At 31.7% G+C, this 26,828-nt stretch overlaps 1 protein-coding gene across 5 annotated transcripts in view; it reads right to left on the bottom strand.

Annotated features, from left to right (window-relative positions):
- The window catches only part of LOC131849224 (protein phosphatase 1 regulatory subunit 12A-like), a 78,715-nt gene that overhangs the window by 29,353 nt on the left and 22,534 nt on the right, over window positions 1-26,828 (bottom strand). For 2 of the 5 annotated variants that reach the window (XM_059199247.1, XM_059199246.1), the window contains exons 3-15: window positions 25,328-25,446; window positions 24,760-24,908; window positions 24,400-24,555; window positions 22,905-23,091; window positions 21,863-22,033; window positions 21,164-21,242; window positions 18,319-18,477; window positions 17,119-17,229; window positions 14,706-14,801; window positions 13,845-14,073; window positions 6,070-6,268; window positions 5,544-5,692; window positions 3,617-3,676 (exon numbers count right to left, since the gene is read on the bottom strand). In XM_059199247.1, the coding sequence (XP_059055230.1) occupies window positions 3,617-3,676; window positions 5,544-5,692; window positions 6,070-6,268; window positions 13,845-14,073; window positions 14,706-14,801; window positions 17,119-17,229; window positions 18,319-18,477; window positions 21,164-21,242; window positions 21,863-22,033; window positions 22,905-23,091; window positions 24,400-24,555; window positions 24,760-24,908; window positions 25,328-25,446 (1,864 nt within the window). The remainder of the gene's footprint in view (window positions 1-3,616; window positions 3,677-5,543; window positions 5,693-6,069; window positions 6,269-13,844; window positions 14,074-14,705; window positions 14,802-17,118; window positions 17,230-18,318; window positions 18,478-21,163; window positions 21,243-21,862; window positions 22,034-22,904; window positions 23,092-24,399; window positions 24,556-24,759; window positions 24,909-25,327; window positions 25,447-26,828) is intronic. The other 3 variants (XM_059199248.1, XM_059199249.1, XM_059199250.1) reach the window with 3 other exon arrangements.

Here is a 26,828-nt window from a genome sequence, read left to right as displayed (position 1 = left end):
ATAAAAGATAATTTCTCCTATAACTGCTGATATTGGTAAACTCACGTTGAGTACGTACGACTATATTGAACCATATACTACATGAAGCAATAAAACAGTATGAATAGTATGGGTTTGAGTAATTGATTCACATTTAGAATCACTCTACATTAAGAGACTATAAAGTTTATCGATTTCCTGATAGTATGGGGATTATAAAACAATTTATTGCTTGCTATGGAGCTAATAGTTATCCTTACAACTAGGACTACAAAGCAACTTTCTCGAATAGAAACCGTGGTAATTTCTGGTGAATTCACCATGGCGGACTGACAGACGTAACTTCATGCTATCTGCTGTATGCCATTAACGCAAACATCACACTTAATTTTCTATAAATTAACTTAGGTAGAAATATAAATCTGTTGTGCCAAAAACTCATTCTGAGTTCAGCAATCGAATTGAAAATCTACAAGGACAGATCGAAGGGAACACATTAATTCTGCAGTCGCATTATAACATCATCGTTGTGAGGACAAAGCCTTACTGCAGCTAAAAGTATACGTCCATTGTTGCTTACGTCAATGCAACGTACACATACATCTTCGGTGCGCTAAAATGACGCCGAGTAAATTTTATATATATCGTATCCTATACCGTAGTTAATTTGGTAATAAATATATATTTTCATATCCCATCTCGTCGGCATTCACCAAAGCCGTAAGGATGTAAAAAATTTTAAAAATAGACTAAATTTATTTTGTCTATTATATGTACACGAATATAGTTGCTTTGTGCAAATACTGAATAAAATGCGCCACCTATGTTTTTAATTCCTTCAATCTATTTGTAAGTCACAAACTTAAGAGCAACTAACTAAAACTGTAAAGTAACCATATAACGTTCAATAAGATATTCGACAGCTGAAATTGATCATTTTAGGACTTTTATATCAATTTATTTAAACGTATTAATTTACAATATTTTTTTTTTGTTGAAACTTAAATAAGGAAATATTGACCAACAGATGATGCTTCTTTTTTAAACTCACACAAATTTTCGTCGTCTTTAAAGTTGAAATGTTAAAGACTATTTCCTAAACTTTGTAATTTTATACTACTATACTACTAAACTACTACACAGCAGTATCTTATCGACTAGCACTATAAATAGTTTAAATAAAGACATTATTTATATGCAAGTTCTGGCAAAAAGCAGCATTTTAATGTCATTAATATTAGTAAGCTGCAACAGGTGTTCATGTAAGGATCAGGCATTATTATCGAATTATTAAATTTATTACATAATTCCAGCCTGTGTAGAGCGATGTTGTCATATAGATTGATCATAACCAGAATAGCTGGAACTTCTTACTACTTTCTAGATAATCTAGTCTTTCCTTTATATACAATTACCACGGAGTATGAATTTATTTCGACGAAAAAGAGTGACAGCATAGAGTATTTTCATTTCGAAATCATAATAATTTAAAAGTAAACATAAATAATTTATTATTATTTGAAAATAAAAAAAAGTATCATCCATTTTTATAATGACTTCCGACTTGCACAGTTCTTTTCATACGCAAAAGCGTGAATTTCGTAAAAAAGTTTTATGTGGGAAAAAGACGGCGGTTATAAATCGCAGTGTACGTACGCATCTAATTATAGGTACCTATGAGAAAACATATATTTTCGGTATTCACGTTTACCGGCGACGTATTAATGGAGTGGACTTTCGTAGTCTTTAAAACGTCCACAGACGCCCCTGTTTCACACTCAATAATTTCAATAATTTAACTTTTTATTATACTACAGAAATATGAGCCAACATACATATGGGCCGCACGAAGTAATAAATTGACTCGTATAGTCCAAAGCTTAATATAATAATAATAAATAATGATGGGCATTGATTGAGTAACCAATATCTAAAATTAAATATCTAATTATCTTTTTAATATTGTAAATGCGTAAGTTTGTGAATATGGATCGATCTCTGTTACTCTTTCACGCAAAAACTACGGAACGGATTTTGATGAAACTTTAAAGTAATATAGCATACATATTAGAATAACACATGGAATATAAATTTCATGCGGGTGAAATGGTTAGTAATATATAAATTAAAACTTAAATATTAATAGTCACTAATGCCCGTTAGCCCTCAGCAAAGCCATTCTATAACGTACCAAAAACCTTTTTTATCGATATTCCTTGACAATAGAAACACAGAAAACAGTAGAAAATAAACGATTCTCGTAAAATACTTATAAAAATAATTTTACATACGAAATGGTAAAAGTACACTAACGGTGTATTATATATGTTCGTATATTCATTAAAAGACGAGCTACGCAATAAAAAAATTAATTACTGTACGAATTAAATTCGCGGTTAACGACCTTAATGTAATTGCCAACTATCTTGATGTTTAGTTTTAATTATATAAATACTCTCGTCGGAACTTGTAATATTTACATTAACTTATCTGAATAAGCATAAGTAAGAAAATCAACTACTCGATGTATATGATTTTATTTATAGTAATTGCACTTAATATTACTATTTTCCTAGTTTCTTGTATCACTGTATATATTTTAGTCTAAAGAATTTAAAAAATATATAAAACAAAACTGAGTCCTATAACAAACCCACTTTTTTACAATCTGTGCTATTAAAAAATGATGGAGTCAGAAAAAAATGATGGAGATTCAGAAAGACATAAAATGATTTGAGTTTCTGTTATATTTACGTAATTCACCATATGGAACGTATATATATATATAATGGCAATGTATTGACGCTATTATTCTTTGATTAAACTAAAAGAGAATTTGATTGAAGACATTGTGAACTCAAAATACAAAGCGTGTCACGAAGGATAGGCAGTTCGGAGCAGATGCTCTGATTTATAGACATTTATTTTTAATTCACAGTTCATTGTGACGGAAATATTGGCTAGCATTTATATATCTTCTACTGTTGTACAGTAAAATATTATTCTTATTATATTACACCTAACAACTGTTAAAAATCGTATGCGCGTGAATTTTAAGTGTACGTAAGTTTTTATAAGTTTAGCGTATTCCATACTCTAAAGCGCTTAATATAGGACTCCTGTCAGTGAAAATGCACTATCCGAATGGAAAATGAAAACTTTCGAATACCTGAACTAAGTCCAGACAATTGCATAAAAATATTTTGAATCTATGTTGGGATTCAGAATTGGTAAATATATGACTACTGCTAACAATAATATACAGCTAAATTGACAACCTTGACCTTTTGAAAATCACTCAAAAAAATTCTATTAAATAAATACAAGAGATTGTAACAATACATTATGTATTATGTTACGTATAATGAACAAAATAATCATCATATACAAAAATTACAATATCATAAAAATAGCGTTCATATGTGTACGCTACACACAAGTATTACTGCTAACCACCAGGTGGGCAGTTCGCTTGTTTGCCGATCCAATTACATAAACAAAAATACACCTTACTGATGACAGTACAATATGAATCACATCATATAACCAAAAATGCACATAATTAGATAATTATAAAACAACTATATGTGTAGGTTGAAAAGATGGAGTTATTGTGTAGATTATAATCTAAACTGACCTGAAGAGATTCAGGCTCGCCGTCGCCTTCTCCGCCCCCGCCGCGGTCGTTCACGATGTCCTAAAAAAATAATGGGATTTATTAACAAAACTATAGTATATTACAATCATTATTATATTAATACGTAAAGTAAACAAAGCACTCCTTTTTCCCAAAATTGAAGCAGTATGGAATATCGTACAGTTATGGTTTATACGAAGGCTAGGTTATTTCGATATTAATTCCATACAAGAACTCGCAACTAAATATTATTGAGATGGTTTTATGTTTTTGAGCCCTCTTAGGGCAAAACAATTGACAACAAAGTACAAACAGTAGTGTCATATATTTAACTATCTGACTAACCCGCCCAACTTTTTCATTGCAGCTTCACTCCTATTGGTCGTAGAGTAATATTATTGTATATAGACTCCATCGATAAATGACCTATCAAACGAGTACAAGAATTTTTAAAAACTAATATATATGTGAAATTATATCGAACATACAATGTCACAAATTTTGCCTTTTTACAATATTTGTATAGATTCCATGTCTGTGATTATTACATCTTTTTATATGCTAAATTCACCATGATTACGTAAACTTACTACAATATTATGCAGACGAGACAAGTGTAGTCAGTGTTCCATAGCAGTATTCACATGAAACCATTTTTAAACAGTGATAATAAAAATCATCTCTGTTGTTGTCGTTTATATTTCGATTACACACACCCATTTTTATACAAATGGGTGTGTGTAATCGAAATATAAATGCGTGAAAGCTCAAAATGTTATATGATACGTAAAAATAATTTAATCACGGACGTATGTACACCTGCATGAAGGTATTATTGTATTACCTACATTATACACCGACTGCCTACTTGATTCCAATATACATATGCTCGCATAAAATGAAAATATCAATCGTTTTCACGTGCAACGAAATCTACAGTAACTGCATGGCGAAATATCGCTGAAACTGGCACACGAAAATATTAGTCAGTATTGGCCTTTACACGTACGTTGTATCACACCAGAAAGAATGTGCATGTAAATGTAGACAAAGAGAAGGAGAAAGACCGCTTGTGCCGCCAGGTGCTGCATTTCCGCATCTTTCAATGGTTAGTGCTCTAAAAATTTCAACTCTACCATGTATTTAACACATACACGCGTATATACTATTTTGTTTATAGTCTGTACCATATTGTCTTTGACAGTAGAACTTTCATAATGTTCAAATTGAGAATTTAAATTAATATGTTTCAATTTCGACCATTGGACGACTACCAGTATACATGTGTACATAAACTGATAAGCATTCATATTGGCATAAGGATGCATGCATTGGCATAATGGCAAAATAAACTACGTGGTCATTTCTTTATAACTATCTTAACACTGTTGTCCGTATCTTTCAGCTTTACCGAACATTATGGAGCATCTGCAGATGACAATCTAAATAGGTATAGGAAATTATGGAGCGGCTGAAGGCCAAGACTATCCACTATCCTCCCTGATGGACCGTATGTCGAACGCACCACCACACCGCCCGTAGAGAATAAGTTCTGCTATATAACTAGCATGCTACCAATATAGTAGGCACTTTGTATTATTATCTTAACTACAGGTATTCATTGTAACCTATACACCTATAAACGTAACGGACGGACAAGTGTATAGTTTAACCAGTAGCGATAGACACAATTAATCTAGTCCGCTTGATTGAGACACAGTGCCTTTGCCTACTTTATAAGTAAATTAATTTATATCACACATTTACACATGACATCAATAGGGCAGATCGATTGGATCCCGCTAACCTGATGCAATAACAGGTAACCTCAGCAGCTATCTTTGTATTAATAGATTGTCTTATCGGGAGTATTCCTTCGTTGATATTAAATTTAGTTCAAAAACCGTTGTCAAAAAAAAAGTATTACCTCCATATCAACATGTCCGACGCCAGTAGAGCGCCGCTTCGGTCGCCGACGACGCTGTATAACATTAAGCGCCGCTTGAGTACTTGCTGGCGACGCGTTACTTGACGTTTTACTTTCGGTACTACTCTCCCGTTCTTTTTCATCTTCACCTGGAACAATATATTTTCTTATATTACTTAAAAAAAATATATATAATACAAACATTAATTAGCAAATAAAATCTTCCTAATATTATAAATTCGGAAGTTTGTGAGTTTGGATGGATGAATGGATAATGTATACTTACTTATTATTATCACTCCTTCAGACAAAAATTACTGAATGGATTTTCACAAAACTATACATCAGAATAACACATACGTTACAAATTTCACGCCGCGTTCTCAGCTAATTTGAATAGTATAGAATAGAAATGACTTTTGAATAGTCACATTATCTTTTTTTAATCTACCGCTCATTCGGAAACCTATCACATAAGAAGAATGAGCACGAAACTTGTGTATTACTCTTGGTATGGTAATATTACCTTTCTCCTTGTCTTCTTTAGGGGGAGTGGACGTCGTGTTCGCAGTAGAACCCGCGGGCGGACGTCGTAGCGGCAGCGTTACGGTCGTTTCCGTGGCGTTCGCTGTCGTGGTCACCGGCGCCGTCGTCGTAGTACTTATGACCGGGTTCGTGGTCGTAACGGAGCGTGGCGACGACCGACCCGCATCCTCCAGCTCAAACTATTTGGTGATTTTCAATAGTTATAATTTCTCGGCATTAAAAGTGACAAATACTATACAACATACAGACTCGACTCACTAATTGCTTCCTAATTATTTTTCATACATCATTCATAACACATATAATGTGAATAACGATTTCATAATATATACAAGTTAAATTAATGAATGCCTAGTGTATGAGAACATATAAGTGAGTATACAAATAGACAACACAGCAGAACAACAGATAAATTATAACGAACACATCGTAGCTACCATGGATAGAGTAACACTTCCATAATTTCTTGAGCAAGCATATTTCTCTCTATATTAACTTTTTTTTATACAAATCGTTATAGTTGTTTCTAAAATACCTATGTATTATATTCATAAATATACAAGTATTGCACATTCAATATTAATATGATCTGACTTTACCAATAAGCATTCTATGGTAGCTACAATATAGTAAGAATAATATATGAATATAATAAAATTCAAATGAACAACAAAAATATTTAAAACAATTATAAAAATAATATCATTAATAATACAAATACGTGTTCCGAGAAAAGAAACATTTCTCAATGTAAATCAATGGTCGCCAAACTGCGCATGTGGCCTGGCTGGTAAATGTGAGACCCGAGACAAAACAAATAACTTCAATAGTCGACTATGTACCAAAACATTTCATGTACTACATTAACGATATTCCTGAATTTTACTCTACATAAATTAGTTGATTGTTTTTTTAGTCACAACTAATAAATGTCGAGTAAAAATTCCGAATACATATAGAGCTAGACGTTAAAGGTATACCAAGCCGCAAGACAGTAACTGACCCACTTTTATCTAGAAATGAAGTTTGACTACAAATTAATTTTGACTTTTTGAACAAGATCAATCAGGGTTTACATAATGGGAAAAGATTTGTTGAATAAATTAAAGAACATATTCATCTATGACAGACTGTAACAACCAGAAGGGCATGATAAGCCAGTTTAAATGTAACTCTTAATTTGTATATGATTACCATAAAAATTAATAATTTCATATTAAAAATATTTATAACACAATTTTATTTTGAAATTGTCTCGAACAAATTTTTCAATTTCATTCTTTGGGAAAGTTGTAAAACCTGATGATTATCACTGACTGTAGGTTCGGAATATCCTTTTTCTAGTAGGAACCATTCATAACTTAAGTCACACGTGGGGGCCGATAAAGTGTGACGATGTGTGACAAGAACAAATCTAATATATTAAAAACAGAAATAACACCTATTGTCGAACATCTTAAATAAATATCTAAAAATCTAATAAAAATGCAAAATGTGTGACGTCACCCTAGGTCACCCTCATCCTATAGATCGTCACCCTATAGATGTGACCAGCTATGACAGGACGAGGCATAGGAGTAAAAAAATAATTAAATACGTATGACCGTAACTAATGCATGGCCCCAAATAAATGCCCTTATTGTAATCCAGCAGTGACATCCACTTAACCCTATATGGCCCTGGGCCAGAGAAGTGTGACGACCGCTGATGTAAATCATTAGTTTACTTAGTAACGTAATCACGGATATTTTAGTACAGTTAATACACAACGAGGCGTCGACAACAAACACACAGCAACACATAAAGCAGTTAGAACGTGCGCGAAGCATAAACAAATTAGCGAGTCTAGGTTCAATGAACAATCGATGAATATAATTACGAACAAGATTTCAATAGGTGAATTTATTTTCGGTATGATTTTTATAACTTAATCTTACAACATAAAGAAACTGGACAACGTATACGGTGACCCCGTAGTTAGTAGTTTCTTTATGTATCTCTTTATTACTAGTCCCAAACAAAGCAGATCTCATATGAAGAGTACTAAAGAACTGATAGACATACATAATTACATATACATTCTACATATAATAACGAAACATCTTATAAAAAATGTACACAATGTTATACGTATAATAAATATAGCCGAGGTCAATAAAATATTTATATAATAATTTTGTCTGATCTGAAATTTAGTCTGGTATGAAAGGGTGTATAACAGATAGATAATTACAATCTTCTTGTAATTGTGCATTTGCTTCATTCCAATAAAAAATATACTAATAACCAATTTTTATTCCAAATATTACCCGGTCTCAGCTATTATATAATATATGGTACAGATAACAACACCTATATCAATACATTTTTTTATATATTGCAGGAATCGAACCCACAACGATTGGAAATAATGCAGAATGCTAAATCATTGAGATCAGTCGTCTAGTCGTCAATAAAACAAAATCCCGAACATAGAAACATAAATGCAATATTGAATTCTAATTATTTAACTAAGACAAAAGAAGGATTCAAATCAAGACGCATCTTATTTTTATTCCATGAGAAAAGACACTATTGAATTCTAATTTAAAAAAAAAAACGAAAACGAAACGAACGAAAACTATTAATTAATTATATTAATTCATACTGAGATATAATTATAAATATCGAATTCACTCACATTGAATCTTCGGGGTAGTTCTTCCATCATTCGGGAATTAACGGAGCCCATATTCATGAGGCCGACACGTAGCAATCTCGCGAACCGTCTGATTAAGGGCTCCGATCGAATTGCAAATAGTCGAACAACCACGAAGAAAACAAAGTAATGCCCAGATGAATAATTATAATTCAGTCGAACGATGGCTATAAATATTTCTTGCAAAGGTTGTATTACAGTGTTGTTACTGTGGCAAAATCACTATCCAAGCGCCTTAACAATCAATCTAACGGATATTGAGTAATTTTATACTTTAAAAATATCTTCACTTAGAATTCAAGTGAAAATGAGCAGTACTTTTTATAAAATATAAAACATATGATATTTGTGTACTGAAGAATCTACAATGTTACTAATATCATTCCAATTTCTTTTCGTACAGACCTACACACAGTAATAATATCGAACAAAACTACAAAGCTTTATGTTTTTGTTACAAAAATAAACAAAACCTCCAATTTTAAAACTTCTAGTAATCCTGAAAAATACAGGTGATCTCGACGGCGTCTTTGAAAATAGCTCGAAAATAGAGCTCATGGCTAATGCGGCAAAGTGAAAAGATGATGAAATGAAAAGACAACAAAATGTGTTATTTTGAAAATGTTGATAAGTTTACCACATAGAATAATTTAGGATATACACCCGCAGTGTTTACAATAAGAAATATTATCTCTTATGTATTCAATTTATTTTCAGTTCAATATAAAACATAGCTTAATATCCTATATATTAGCATAAATATAACTAGCTAGCGTAAATTCCAAAATTCATATTTTTTTATTTATATTTTATTATTATTAAGCGTGCTAAATTGATACATCATTTAGTCTAACTTCCTCATATACATTTTAATATTATTTCTACATATACATTTTAATAATATTTAAACTAAAAAATTTTTGGCTTATTCATAAACTTGGTATGTAATGTACATAAAACTCCCGATCTTAACTGTCAAATTTAAAAAGATTCAAGTGCATTTTTTTTTTAAATAAAGGTTTTTAGGTGAAGGTAAGTAGGTAGGTACAAAGTCGTACAATACGCGCTCTCTTTTTAGGATATTAGTGGAGATTAAAGTGATTGTTATTATAATCATTCATTTAATTAAACGAACAACAAACTTCAACGCTCCATTCATTGGGCAATTATCCTATAGTAAAAGAAAAGTAGGTTGTCGGTCAAAACACGTCGAAAGAAAGAAAGCAGAAAATTGCATGCGACAACGAATAAAAATAAAGGGTCCATGTACACGTAGACGAAACATAGTTGGCCAAAAGTACCAGTAAGGAGCGACTATACCTCACTGTATGAAACATGAAAATGCGACTGTGTCGATGGTATCAATGAATGAATTATTCAAGCTCTTTCAGTTAATTTATCGTTGAAAATAATCATAAAATCTTATATTTATTAATATGAATGAATTGTACTTTTAAATTTACCTATAATATTATAATCTTTATTCTTTCTGTTTGCCACATTTTATAAATAAATCTGGTTTACTAATTATCTCAATTCGACTCTCTAACCACATGCGTCACCATATTTCGTAGATTAAAATCTCGTACAAATTTGTACAAGAATGAAAATGTCATCGTACCAAAAACCAAAAATTTCGTACTCGTATTTTTTGATACCTCGTAAGTTTTGGTATCCATAATTATGACCGACAATTGAATACATATACAGATGTATAGCGAACTTAGTAGAATATGCCACGCATAATATCTCTATACGCATTCCAATACCACGCAGTAAAGTATTAAATCTCCGTATCCAGCAACTTTACTGGCATATCCTGTTATTGCTTTGATACAGCAATGTATGCTATTTTATAACTATCATTATCTTAGGAGTGGGAAGGCATATGAATTACCATGTATCTACGATGACACAATATTATTAAGATAAGTTCATGACACTTCATATTTACAACGGATAGGTACTTTATGAGTTTACATTTACCACCTAATGAGTCATCCAAGACTTTAATTGATATTCCTGTCAGCAAAAAAACAAAATGAATATTACGTAATCTCATGTCATCATGATTACTAGTAAAAATATTAATCATTATTATTTTACTTAATTTAATTGTGAATATGTTTAGATTACTAATAAAGACTACAATGCATAAATTGTATAATTATAATGAATAAACTTATAGAAATATCTTGTAAAGTACGATTTTATCAACGGTATATAGTTATATAGTATAAGTTACGAATTGAAAATGTTATACAATGATAATTACTGAAATAGAAAATACAGACGTATACTGCTTGCATGATGAAAAATGATATCCGCCTATTTCCACCCACATATGCATCAAGTTTATGGGTATGGTATTGTTAGTAAAAAGGAATAGAGTTACCATTGTTATAATATACTTTACGTGTGCATTTCCAGATAGCTTCATTGCAATATTTGTTTAACCTAATTCCATTCTCATAATATCAACTGATGCTCCGCCAACAGTTAACACCTAGAGAATCACCAATTCATCATCATATAAAAAAAACTATTTATTTTTAACCTAGCGCTTTACATCGACACAGTCGCAGTTATTACTTCGATTAATTAAGGAGTCCCCACACGCCCGTTCTAAAATATTAAATAAAGTTTTGCAATTTGAGAAAAGTTCTAATTTTCCTATTAAGTCCCCTCGCTGACGTGAGGTAAATGCAGTTGTACATTCTACAAATAGGACACATAATCACATGACCCGTCCTATAAGTTCCCCAAGGATAGTATGTTAAAAATATTTTAGAAAATGCTAAGCACTCATTCCAATCTCAACGGGTTTACGACTACGGGAACAGTTTTAGCATAAGATAATTAATTCAATAGTGACGTCGATACAACTCGCCAATATTTATAGAAACAGCAAACTTTTGTAATACTGTAATAACTTCGTTAACTTCTGAAATATGATTGCAAAACAAATTTCTATAACAGTATATAAATTAGTAGTGTGGGGACACTTTACCGCGAAACGTGTACAAGGCCCGCCTCACATGCCAGTCAACCCTGGTTATAGTGACTGATCAACACCTAAAGCGTACTTCGAGTACTTCTAGTTCTCGGAACGGACCGATGCGTATAATATTGAACCGAGAATTGGTCAAACCATGCCGATAGTCTGATGCTACGGTACATTCAATCACAATTGTCCATCGGTACAATGTTATGTATTTACTATATTTCTCGATGAACATGTAAAAAGCAAGCTACATTTTCATTAGATACTCAAACAAATATATTTTTTCTTGAAAACATTACATTATAATCCGAACTTTTATCAAAACAATAGGACCTACGTATTATAAAAATGAGTATTATTATTTTTATGTTATATATATTTCATTAACATGTTTTTATATCGCTTGCTTTATTAATGAATTATTGTTGTATTAAAACGGTCTAAAATTAGTATATGAATATTTCAAAGGTTCGAGTGCACCGATAGTCAACCGCATTGAGGGGGTACCGAGCGAGGACCTTGTTGGTGGGGTCGAGCCGCAGCCGCCACGAGGGGCGTCTCTCGCTGTTGGCGGCGATGGTAGCGGTCGCAGTCGCGCACGCCAGTGCAAGTGTAACCGCAACATCACCGCCAGCTGCGCGCGCCTACGCGACAGTCCATATTCAAAGTGCGCGTTAACAATACAATTGCAGTTCATGATACGTTAAACAATGTCGCTTAGTTAATTCCATTTTTAAATTGTTATAACATAAAACAAAGATTTATTATATAATAATTGAAATGGCAAACAATCCAACAGCCTACCTGATGGTAACTGATAGCCTATATATATGAATAGCACCGCAGAAATAATTTTATTCAATCATACTTTGCCATTCTAAATGACTAAGATGTAATGGACCTTATTCTATAACTACATTACCTAATTTACAGCATAAATAAAACAAGTTGTTCTGAACGTGACAAAAACTAAGTCAGAATAGACTTAGTCTCTCCTATTACTACATACCACCAGATGTCATTTTTGGCTATTTTATTATATTTCAAAAATTAACATTTCTTTTAAATGTCTGTTAAAATAAATTTAGACTATAAAAAGATAATCATAAAGAAAATAGTACTCCTGGATTAATTTTTATGACGCATGATGAACTGCAAGATAAGTTAACTAGATTGTTAACACACTTTTATTACAAAATTCTATCTCTTTCAAGACTTGTTTGTAAAGAAATATTAAAGTGCATAAGTTATTTTTCAAAACATTGCATTAAAAATAAATGTATATGAGAATTTTTAATTAATACCGAATACATAATTGCTATCAATTTCTTTTTATTTCAATTAAATAGGAAAAGTTATGGTATAAAAAACACGATAAAACGTTTTTAATTTTCGAATTGATACTGTTTAGGTAATTGAAATTTCACTATATTTTAGATTGTTATTTGACACAACAGTATATAATTAATTTTGGGTGTAGTTTACTAGATAATATATTTTACAACATATAAATAGAATTATATATTTTAAAATCTATATTATACGTTTAAAGAAGGTGTACTCATTATATACCCTGGATTAAACAAGAATACGAAAAAAATCATTAGCAATTCAATATATAAATATTATGTCAAATACAAACTCATAAAATAAAAAGTGAACTTGAAATAAATAAATTATGAATATAAATTAATAATTAATACAAACAAGTCGACACGGCCGGTGAATGGTGGATAAATCGACAACACAAAACTCATATTCAAACACAACGTATGTACAAATCTGGAGAGTGAAGCCACACAGCCAGACTTTTCGTTATGGCTGGTGTGTACATGACATTAGAGTCGAAAATCATAAACAATGTGTTATTACGTGAAATGTAGTATTTTTATTCACTCCTTGTAAATATAATTTATATATTAGCTTAAATTATTAACATACTTATATAGCATATTATAATTACTGCTATCAATTGAAAAAGTAACCGATGACTATGATAGGTACTTAATCCTCAACCATTAATTGGTCACTGTATAATAAGAATAATACATACTGAACCATTGTCCGCTATGGCAGGTGTTAAGGCATCTTCCTTCTTCATGCTGGCTGGGGAGGGACTCTCCGTAGTTCCATTACCAGTCTTCTTCTTTACTAACTGCTCGGCAGACTTAATTTCATCGAGCGTCACGCCCTGCGTGGAGCGCCTCGTCTCGCGAACGCGTTTTGCGTGTGCTTTCCTTTGTGTTTCACTCTCTTCATCTCGAACAGGAGGTACGAAAGACCTGCGAGAAAACAAATAATATTATAAATTGCGTCAAAATGCTTACACAATTCAACGTACGCACTCTTACCACAGACAATTCAAATTTTTATAAGTTCTAAATCATCCAAATATTAATCATATTTGTAACTACAACATTAAAACATGCACAGTAAAGGTATACTAGTAACAAATCAGTCTCATGCGCCAAAAAAACGTAATACGCCAAAACTGTAACTGAGCAAAATAAATATATGAAGCGTGCTGGATTTAAGTACATACACACAAATTAAGTAAATTTCTTTGGACATCATGACCGTTTAGATCAATATCTATTACAGATATTACTGTAATTATTATAAAGTGTTAAAAAATGGCATTATTGCTATTAAAGTAACAATCCTAACGGCTTAGAGAAAGTATATATTTCATTTCATAATATCATATCCATGTATTAATAATTGATTTTACTAATATACATCAGTCTTATTAATTACAATAAACATAACAAAAGCAAAAAAAAATTACACACTCTAAAAGTTATATCATAGGTTATTTGTATTTACAAGATTCAATCATCTGAAGCATTTAGTAATAAAAAAATAGATTCCATGTCCAAACAAATTTATCAAAAGAACTTATGCGTGTGGGTACTTGAAGAAATTCTTGAATATGTTCCCGGGGGAGAGTTTCGTCTGCGTGGTCGAGCTGGGCGTAGAATTGCTACTGTTGGACTCCACACTCTCGGAACTGTATATAATTATCAATAATAACATACTCATTGGCAATACTTTAAGTCTCATATCCTAGTCCCATACAAATAATACTAAATAGAAACCTTGTGGATATGTATAAAGATAAGAGAATATTCATATTTCATATTGACATTTATATCAATTTATTTATATCTGTGACACAGAAAACAATCCTAGGATAATTTATATCGAATTGAAATATACAAATATTTATACAGACATGTAAATAAATATTAGTACATAAATACAAATATTTCTATCGTGCGAGGAGTCAAACCCCCATCCGATGTAAGGCGCTGTGCTAAACCGTTAAACTACATATATTTAGATACATTGTAAACATAAATATCAGTAAGAGGAATTACCAAGATTGTTTTGCAAAATGTCACTTAAAGAAAAACTACATAAATATGGCTTGCCTTTTTTAACTCAATACACCAAAAATAGCAAAACAGTCAATTACGGATCATGTATTAAATGTAACAAATATATTTAGCACTAGGTTCATTTAACGTAAGTCGTCTTAAATGTTCACATCTAATATTAATAAAATACCCTCCGAGTACCCTAACGGCAAAAGATAAAATAGGTACCACTATTGGACCAAACTACGATTACTATCTAACAAATATAGTCTGTTACTGATGCTAATTAAATAAATATAAAATCTAAGTTAAAACTAATTTATAAAACTCTATGAACTATATAATCACTATGTGTACTAAACTAACAAAACAAACAACAATACATATCGACTCGAAAAATTAAACCATATTTATTTTATTTATTACTTATACATTTTTATGTATAAATAATAAATGCACAAGATAGTACTGTACTATTAAATTTCAAACAATTCACAATTACATTTCTAGAAATTCTTGAAGCTAAATGTATACGATATTGTTCCACAAGTGAATGCACAATATTAAAACTAAATGATGCACTGGTGCCTATCAATTTCTAATATAGAAACCGAGTGACGTTTGCTCTTGAAGAATTACTATTATGTCACAGCACAATTCGTTCTTAGAATCCGTGCAGATTGTATGTTTATCAATTTTTTGCTGACATAATGTGCAATAGAACAGATGCAATTATTATGAATTTATTATGCATCGTTGTCATTGATTACTATATATGTAAAAGGATCATATCCTCTTTTAAGTAACATAACACAACGCATATTACTGAATAACTTAATTTAATATTTTCCTCTACAAAATATATAAATTATATTGACTTTGTATTGTTGTAATTGTAACACATTATACTAGAAAATATATTATATTATATATATTTTCAGAAATAGGATAAATTCTAAAGTGTAAGGATTAGAATAACGGAAAAAGTATCTCATATGGCATTCTCTATTGGGTTACACGAGGATTTAATTAATATTGCAGAATTATTAAATTGATTTCAACAAAACTTTCTAATTATACTGAGTACGTGATCCTGAAATTCAAGTATAACATAAATGGTTTTCATTACTTTAACTGATTAATCTACTATGCACCAACAATTTCTGAGTTCTCTGTTATGAAAAATTCTAGAAATAAGAGTATCTATAGCATTTCTATATTTGAACAAGCACAATATATTTCTTACTCGTACAATTCTAAGGCTTAAGTAATACTACGGAGACAAAGCTACGACAGTTTGCTGTAGTTTATTACGAAAAAAACGTTATAATTATATTCACAGAAGATTCTTAAATTAAATGGAATTTAACTATATGCTCAACAATACGCTTCTAATTAAAACTCATTAGTTTATAAGGTATATTAAGGATATTTTACCTTAACTAAGGATATTTTATACAGAAGAATCATATGAACTTTGACAGCTAAAAAAATATCACCAAAGGATTCAGGCTTTGCTACAAGATACAGTAAATAAATACGTTTTCTTATAATAACTCAATATAAAAAGACAATTTATATTGGATATAGAAAACGACGTAATGCAGAGGTTTACAGTCTCATATTACACCCAAAAGATCGTGAATTAAAATCTGACTGACATCAAAACAATGAGTTTTGGTGTTAGCCAGATTTTAACACTTTCAATTTGTATTCTTAACTAACTCTCCAGTGTAGGAAAAGATACATAAAATGTAATAAGGGAGACGGCGATAGGCTCGCTGCCGTTGTTGCCGTTGCACGTTGGATTGAAATAAACCACAAACAATTGACCACAATATCGACAGCTGACAATACCTCTAGCTACCTCATCTAGGATAACAGTCGTAATAGGTTGCCTGTTTTTATAATACAAATTGCGTATAATATTAAAAAGAATATAAATACCTTCTGACTGTGGTTTGTGTGGTTGTGTTGTTTGGTTTGGTGTGACCCGCGGTAGTGGCTGGTACCGACCACGTGTTCGCTTCCCGATCTCTTCGTTCTGACGGACTTATCCTGTATATACATTATACCAAAATTAATTCTTGTTATAGTATCTACATGTAGAAATATGTACGTATTTATTTTAAGATAAATTATAAAAATATATTGTTACATCATATTTCTAAGTCATATGATTTTATATAGTAACAAAAGAGACCACAATTAAAAGTACAAATAAAAATATATAACTAAGTATTCGTATATGTTATAAATAAATATTATATTTAATATTACCAAATAATTAAAGTACAAATAATCTGAAACGTACTGTATAAATAAACAATTACAAAAACAATAATCTTGAAATGGTTCTGGAGATCCACACATTCTATTGAATATTAAAAAAAACTATAATGTCATCTAACTAGATACAACATATATTACACATATTAAATAAGAAAGCATATATAGCAGACATTAATAGAAGATAATTAGATATGTATATGATGTGAAAATTATATTTGATTTTGTTACACAGGTTCTGGACGTTGGTTTCGGGATATTTTAATTTTATATTTTCGTTTTCATTCTAATTAGAATATTTAATCTAATTTGAATATACTGAAGAAATCTTTGTATCTGAAAAGAATATCAGTGGCCATAAAATAGCGAATTGTTGCAAAATAAATCCGCAACTTATATTTTTGTATTGTAACTACACACGATATAAGCACCCAATGTTCAAACAAAAAAAAACAAACTCAAATAGTTTTTAAATTGACTTCAAACACATTTAAAAAACGTTTTTATTTATCAATTAGTATAAATTATTAGAAATCATTGAGTATTTATATGAGCAGCACTACTGATATCACGTCTTGTAATACCAGCGGTAATCCTGATGCGATATCTAGAGGATAAAGACGTATGAAATCATATCATCAGGAGCAAGACCCGTACCCTGTATTGCCACCACCATATCTTACACTTCAAACCGAAATGTGCTCGGTTGTATATAAATGAAATGCGTGAGATTGAAGTACCTACGTTAACGACTTCATATAATTATTGTATATTACGTTGTATATAATAGAATTGCAACCCTTTTTAGGTTAAAATATAAAATCCCCCGAAACCGGCATCCTTAGGCGTCAACAGCACCTGGTCTGTACATCTTCGTTAGTACTCTCTGAAGTATTGTTAGTCTCCTGATTTTTTATCCTGAGCTCGATGGCGGCGAGCGTGGACTTCAGCGGCGGTATTGACGGGCACGACGACGCCTTAATGCGTGCGGTGACGTCACGGTACCGTTGATAGAAACTGTTCACACACAAGCATGCTTATGGACACGTGCGTTTGGTCGAGGACGGGATCTTTTAGTGCCAATCAGACATAGATTCAGAAGTCACATTATTACAATATTTCATATAAATGTAACATATTTTGTGTTATTGTTAGCAAACCATTTTATTAATACTTTCGTAATATCCGCTAAACTTTTTCTATATTAACTTCATGTACGAATCCAAGAGAAAAGTGGCACTTTAAAGTTTACTTAAGTCCATAATAGTCAAATAAGATAGATAATATATCGACCCACGCACTTTATACACAGTATGTGGCACGATATACATGACTTCAATTATAGTATCAATATGTTAACATCACTCAGTTTACAGTATTGATAGAATACTACTAAACATGTAAACTAATTAAGTATATTTCATTGTATATTAATATTCTATTTATATTTATTATTTAAAAATTACTTTTATAACAACTAAATATTTTAAAATTATAATATATATAAGTGCCAAATTAACCATACTAAAACCAAGTACACAAATGTCACAATTTTGTATTATATAGCATAAAATAAATGTTACTCGTATAATCAAATGATTCCAACTAAATTGAACGCTCAAGTTTATTTCACATAAAATGTATGTGCAAATAAGTATCGAGGTCAGTTAAAAACAGCTTTACAGATCGCATTTGAGTACTGAAGGCGGGTTTGCTATCAATAAACAGTTGCCACATCAAAGTAAGTGGTTTAGTAGTACCGACACATTTAGTCTTCATGCAAATTGAGATAGTTGTGCCGTCTATCTGTATGTCCGTGCCAAATAGTCAATCGTTACAGACTATGAATGAATTATTGAACTATAGGGGCGGGGCCACCTCTTTACTTACAATGATTACTCTTTACTTAGATTAATTTTCACTATGGACACGCAATAAGTCTTGCAAACTTTGTAAATAACATATGAATATGTACAAATAATAAAAAATGACATTCACATGACATTTCTCATGAATACTACACATCGATATAGCAAAATGTAAATTTTAATTTGTACAGACAAAAAACAAATCTATTCTGTTAGTAAATCTGTCCTCCCTTGAAACACCTAGCTCATCTACTAAACCGGACGAACATAACAAGCTTCATTCATGTTTGTATAATATATAAGACTATAAACGATCAAGCGACAAGAACTTTTACACTCTAACACTCTTAATTCAAGCCGCTTTAACGTTTACGTACTTTATTATATGTAATTTTTCCGCATTATGGGTTACAATGCATTGCGTGCATTTTAAGTCCTGTCTGTATATACTACTACTATGTTTCATAAAACAAAAAGTCAAAAAATAGTATCATTACCGTCGCTTACGTACCCGGCCACATACTTTTATAGTTATGTTGTATTTTTACTACTAGGAATTTTATTATATATTTTTGTATACCGAACGATTTAGTGTCTAATAAATAATGTGACAAACAACAACAATTACAACATTCAATCTCCTATTAATACATTTTGATATAAATGCAGTGTAACTGGTGCTCTCGCACTTTGAGTACTAACAACGTAAGAGAGCCCCACTCCGGTCGGCGACCCATAGGATAAGAAACCGTAGGAAATAAGAAACAACAAGAAATATAATCCACATTTAGAAAAACGAAGATCTTATATTGTACCCCAAAATTTTGTGGTCTAAAACTTTTATACCCCACAATTATGTGGCACAATTCCATTACGGGTCTTTTCGAAATAAATACTATATACATGATAACTGTATGCCCAATAAATGCAGAAAACACTACATTTTAATATATAATACAAAACTATGAGTAATCGCGACTATCTATTGACGCCATCCCAATAATTGAATATATTGATTCACTAACTGATGTTTCAGCTGCCTGTCAGCGTTTGAAGGCCGCGATTTATCAAAAAAGCATATTAATAACCTCACAAGACTCGTTGAATTTCTGAAAGCAACATCACATATGTAGTTTTTCTTTTTGTCTTATCTATTGGTGATTAACTTTTTTCAGATTTGATTGCTTTTTGTCATTTTGAGATTGTAAATTTAGACACACTCATTGACGTGGTCCCCATTATATATACATTATGTGTGATAAATTGTAGCTACTCGTGATATTTTCAGCTTGATACGCGTACTATGCGCGGATAAAGTATGTCGTATATATATTTATAACAAGTATACACAAAGTTAACTGTTACCATGAAAATAAACCTAATTGGATTATTTTTAACGAATATTATTATAACCATAACTATTATATTTCGTGGAAAAATAAATCCCTTTTTCAGTATATCACAGTATTATTTAATGGCACTCTTTATCCACATAAGTAGTATAGATACAAAGTTAGCAGTTGTTAAAATGTTATCGCATGAAATATCTTCAGATTGTTACATGTAACTGATTAAATAATGATTTGTTTTTAGTCTTCGAATAATGCCAGCAATGTATTCGTAATTAAAATACTAATTATATTCATATAAAGTCGACTAAACGTGTTGAGGAAAAAATTAAAACTTGGGAATTATATATAATATGCCGGCACTAGACTTACTGCAACATAGAACGATAAATTTATGCCATGCATCATCGCATGCTGTAGAGCAATTGATGAATAGAAGTTTGTAATTTAAATAATAAGAGCCACACCACCACCACGTGTACTCACGTCTTATCATTTTCGAAACTGTGAGTTCTTCTTAAAATAGTCTCATTATCAACAGAGCTATTTGCCGTTTTATTATCTCCTGCAAAGTAAAACATTCAATATTTAGACACACATATATAGTAACACAATTGGGTTAAAATAAACATATTTAGCCACAACATATATTAATTATAAATTTACAATTAGTAAACCTAGATCCATGCCTGGAAGATACTCTGAAATTTTGCACTCTTCACTTTACATTGCAATTTGTATGAGCTATCCCAATATTATTTTGAAATTGCATTTTTTTTTTGCAGAACCGACACTATAGTGTAACTAATAGGAAGTACAAATTTGCAGAGCAATAATTAAAGTCCCATGTTACTTTGGAGCCATATTTGCGGATTATATTTAATTTTGATAATATTAATTAATCTTATATCCTGATCTCACTTTGTCACGCAAGACATCATCACAGAAAGATATGAAAATATAGTCACATCCTCTCTTAGATTTCCTATATAACATCTTAAAAATTATGAAAATGAACATTAGATGTAATGGCTACTTTTGCATATTGTTTTTTTTTTTGTTCAAGCTTGTATCAACACAAATATGGCCCAACTATGATTCCCAATAATGATTAACAACAAAATGGCAGTCGAAGTTAATTGTTACATTCCTGTGCAGTTAAATGTTAAGTGCGAGAGTACTTACTAGGTGTTTCTTGTTGCTTATTACGGAAGGAAGCCGACCGACGCCATGACGGCGCCTCTTCTGTGTTTACGTTTTCTGCTTGTTCGGTAACGTCTGGCGATGGCGCCCGGCCCTTAGGTGGTTTGCCGTCTGCCAACTTTGTTATGATTTCGGGCGCGGCTGGCGGCTTGTCTGCATAATGAGATGTGATGGCGATGGGATGAGACATACAGTCCTTGTAGAGCATTGAACTTGTGTTGGATTCACATTACAGCCTTAACATATACGTCCCTTTATGTAAACTTGTTACTATACCAATATGGGCGACACGACTACCCCACATACATTTGGAAACTACTATATAGAAACGAGCGATATTAAATCTACAAATAATGCAGAAGCAAGTTCTAATACGTTATTATATCGAAACCAAATATAAATTTTAATAACCCACAATACCGAAAGTTGTTAAATGACATAGTACTGCAAAACTACTAATTCAAAAATAATCTTTTGTATGAAAGATAAATAAAATAGAAAATATTAATTGAACTACTTTTCAATTTGCGTGAATCATTTATAACACTCGTTCAAAGCAACACAATCCATGTTCTTTAGGGAACTGTTAGGTTAAGAAATTATAATACCAGTCTTACGGTAGTTTGTTAATGATACAGTTAGATCTGAAGTGGTTATCAACAATGAACATATAAGGTTGCTTGCAATAATACGTAAACTACATCTTGTTATCGTAACAATTTTTTAATAATGTGTAAATATAATCAATAATATGTCAATAATTGTATGACAGAGTATTAAAGAGTTTACATATTATTTATTATAGACAAATCTATATTTTACAAATATATTTAGAACTATGAGGCACCTTTAAATATATTCGAAAAAATTACGAATTCAGAATTTCCCGTTAAACGTATGTAATTCCCGTAGAAACATAGTAACCATTTTTCATCATATACCTACCTTGAATGTGGCTAAAGTGGCTAAGCTGGCGTTGATCAGTAACATTTTTAATAATTAATTTTCTAATATGAATACAAACCATTAACAATAGTGTCCGGCTGTCCAGTGATTTCTAGTTCAACTCGCTTAACGTCGTGCTTTGGTGGACTACGCTTGCGTTTGTTATTATTGTTGTTGTTATTGTTGACACGGCGCGGTAACTTCAGCGTCGCATCAGCTAACCACGACGATATATTAGGGTCTACTAGGTCCATGCAGGTTTGTCCCTGATGTGAAAGAGAATTTTTTTTAATTAATTAAGTGTAGCAATTCAATACAATATGTATTGGAGGAAAGGAAATTCAGTAACTAATGCTTACGCACTAAACTTATTACATAAATAACTTATAACATAAAACATGAAAAAAATATACACAGAATTTTATAGTTACATCTTTAACTTGTCTCTTTATAAATCCAAATTTCTTATTTGGAAGTGATTTAGTAATTTATTGTATAACATAACCTGTGAAACTCATAAAAAAATATAGAATGAATATGATCTACAATACCTAGTATTCATTCAATATTAGCTATTGTAGAATATACTTTAGAGCCTAATTCTTAATGAGAATTCGGGAAACAAATGAGAGTGCACTCAGTAGTAGGCATCCAAACAATTCTTGTAACATGAGATATGTATATTTTTACAATACAGAAAACTCAAACAGTTTTATATATAGTATTATATTGACATATGATGTATTTATAATAGTTTCTACTTTCCTTAGCAATCAGCTTGTAGTTATCATGTATAATTATTATGGTCGAAGTCGGTTTATTCACAATAATATATATTAATAATACATTCCAAACTCCAAAAACAAGCCTTCTCAATCCTGGGTACTGAATCTAACTGGCCTATTTCAATGGACTCATGTGTACAGCATTATAAAATCCCAGAGAATGTAGGTATGTGGGTTCATAATCCAGATCAGATATAGCCCTATTAAAAAAAAGCCTAAGCTGTATTACTAGTCGAGTCCATAGGAAACAAATAAATCTTTATTTTTCATAACATGAATACATTCATAATATGAAAAAATAAAGGAAGAACTAAAAATGGGTCTGTAGTTAATTGATGTGTGATTGAAGTGGCAGAGAGTGTTATACAAGCAAATTCTCTCTTCGTCTTCAAAAAGATTTCGGAAAGAAAGACTGTCTAGAACTGCAATAAGTTCTATATTAGAATGTGTATCTAAAGCGTAAATCCATGAAATGCTAAGAAGTTTGTTTCACACAACAACCCAGGACAATTCATCACAACACAGCACCAAAGTTCTAAACTAAATTGATCTTGTATTACGAGTACTAGACAACTGATAGAATTACTTAAATAAATACATAGAAAACATCCAGACCAATACAAAGAAACTAACTCAAGAATTTTTGAATAGTATGAGGATTTAAATACGTGACCATTTAAAATATAGCTAATAGTTAGCCATGTTCGTGCTAACCACGGAAAACCTCAATTATATATATTTAGTATAACAGTAAACTATGATTAATAACCTAATGAGTAAAGAACTAACCGAGTAGTTTTTTAGGTGCGGGTCAGCACCATACTTGAGTAATAGGGCAGCAGCATCCTTTTGTCCCCAAAGTGCAGCTGCATGCAATGGCGTCCAGCCTTCGTAATCCACACTGTCGGGCTCTGCATTGCATTCATTAAGAAGGGTTTTCGCTACCTGTGGAGGTTGAAATTATTGATGAAGACCAATCTTCGCAATAATAAAATTGTCTATTTGAATAGATATATAACAGAAAATATATAACAATAATAATAATAAATTTTGTTGTAAGAACAGATAGAATAAATTTCTAAATGCATGTTTATTTAAAAAACGATTGTGAATAAAGATATGACGATATTTTTTAATTAATATTCTTACATCGATATAACCCTTGGCGGCTGCGACGTGTAGTGGCGTTCCCCCCGTTTTCGGGTCCCGTACCTCCACATAGCCGTTAGCTGCCCAATTCTTTGCGTCGCTCAATAGGGTGTCCACTTCTGCGTTACGTGATTTCTCGCAATCGATACCTGAAAAACATTATTTTTACATTTATATGTAAGTTTTACATATATAATGCTGTATTGTCAGTTAAATAATAAGAAGAACACATAAATCAGGTCTACCACGGAGTGACTAATTTTAGTTTGGTTTTCTCTTACATTGAATATAGTTCAGTTTGCAAATAACATATCGATTATCCAAATGTATGTAACAATACTATATTCAATGTATGTATAATATCTTCTTCTTCAATTCTTCTTCAATACAACATGATACAAAAGGAGGATATAATGTTACAAACAATTATAATAATTTGCATTGTGGGACGAATCTATTCCTCAACCATCGTTGTACAGCAATATACTAAACAGCAAGATCACAGAGTACTAGCAACCAAAATATAAATGTAGTAGGCATATTTAGATAGTTAAAAAAACAGGGATACCTTTCTCGTCAATGATTTTTTGAAGCAGCTCGTCCATAGCCTCAATGTCGACCAAATCAACTGGCAATTCACCATCATAATTCACGGCGGCTACATCGGCCCCATTTTCCAGAAGATACCTGTAAATTCGGAATTAAAAATATCAGTAAACATTTAATGATAGACTGAAAAAGTTGCTTATAATTCAAACATCAAACTACATCATTTATCATCAGACCCAATAACTAGTAGTGTAATGATAAAATTGTTTATTACGGTAAATATGTGACGGTATCTACCATACCATCAAATCGTTAAAGCTTAAAATACGCGTAAATATGTTTAAAACAATATGAGGTAGTTTTATACTGGCGCTTTTAGTTTCAGAACCGAAACCTTTTTAATTTTTTTTCGAACTATTATTACGCTGTTGGCCGATGCTGTATAGCTTCACTGGATGAAAAATGACGAGTGCAGAAGTCACTCTAAACTTACGGAAGGACTTATAAAGCGGCTGAAAGTTAACCCCTGCCTTACTGAGACCGAGTGCGCTTTGATACAGCCTGGTAGAAATGCAAATGAATGAAAAGCATTTCATGTATTTTCAACCATTTTATTATTCCATTATACTAATCTTAAAACTTTGATTTTGAGATTTGATGAGATAATGCAAATGAAAGTGAGCCAGAAATATAAAATAATATTAAGGTCAATAACCTTATCAACTAATCAGCACTTTAGTGAAGACATGCGTCAACATAATGTAGGTACATATAGGCAGGACCTTCCTGATGAATGGGTCGTACTGACTCAGTGTTGTTTATTACCGAAGTAGCCACCTCATGTGGAGCAACATATCGCGTAATTACTCATATTATAGAAATTTAATATTAGAACGAGTAAATGCATTAAACAATGATATTGGAAGGTCTGGAATGTTCTTTGTTTATCTATTCAAACACACATAGAATGTTATTAATTGACGGCAACCGACCCCTGCTAACTCCTTTTATATTTTACATTTCTATATCTACTACATTGTAATATTATAGGTGGCTATCGTTGTCAAAACTTGTAAGTGATTTGGTGACCAAAGAACAATAATGTTCTCTGGTGCTCTTGTTCTATGGGGCATGTCATGAAAGATAAGGAAGCGGAAAGGGTGCCCGACATCTCCCTCTCTGCTAATCCAATTCGGCGGAGGAGGGGTATGAGTTATATAAACTCATACCCCTCGCTCAGCTAGAACGGTAGCCACAGGGGTGGTCGCAGGCTCATCGAATCCCACGGAAGGTACTCGCGTACCATGAGTCTCGCATTTGTAATAATACAAAAAAGATGGGGAATAAGCGGGCCAGCGTCATCGGGGTTGTGGAAGACTGCTCGCCAATTCCCGTAAAAGGTACAGAGAAGGATCTCCTTGGGCTTTTTAGCCGGTAAGAGTCTAACCGTTTAACTTCCTGGGCGTGTCGATGTCGATGTAAAAAAAGTGAATACACAATAAGTTTATACTACAGCTATA

Source organism: Achroia grisella, unplaced genomic scaffold (genome assembly GCF_030625045.1).
Source record: "Achroia grisella isolate CSIRO2021 unplaced genomic scaffold, CSIRO_AGI_Agris_v1 utg640, whole genome shotgun sequence".
NCBI lineage: Eukaryota > Metazoa > Arthropoda > Insecta > Lepidoptera > Pyralidae > Achroia > Achroia grisella.
The sequence above is the reverse complement of the archived record's forward strand: the minus strand, read 5'-3'. Positions and strand labels throughout refer to the sequence as shown.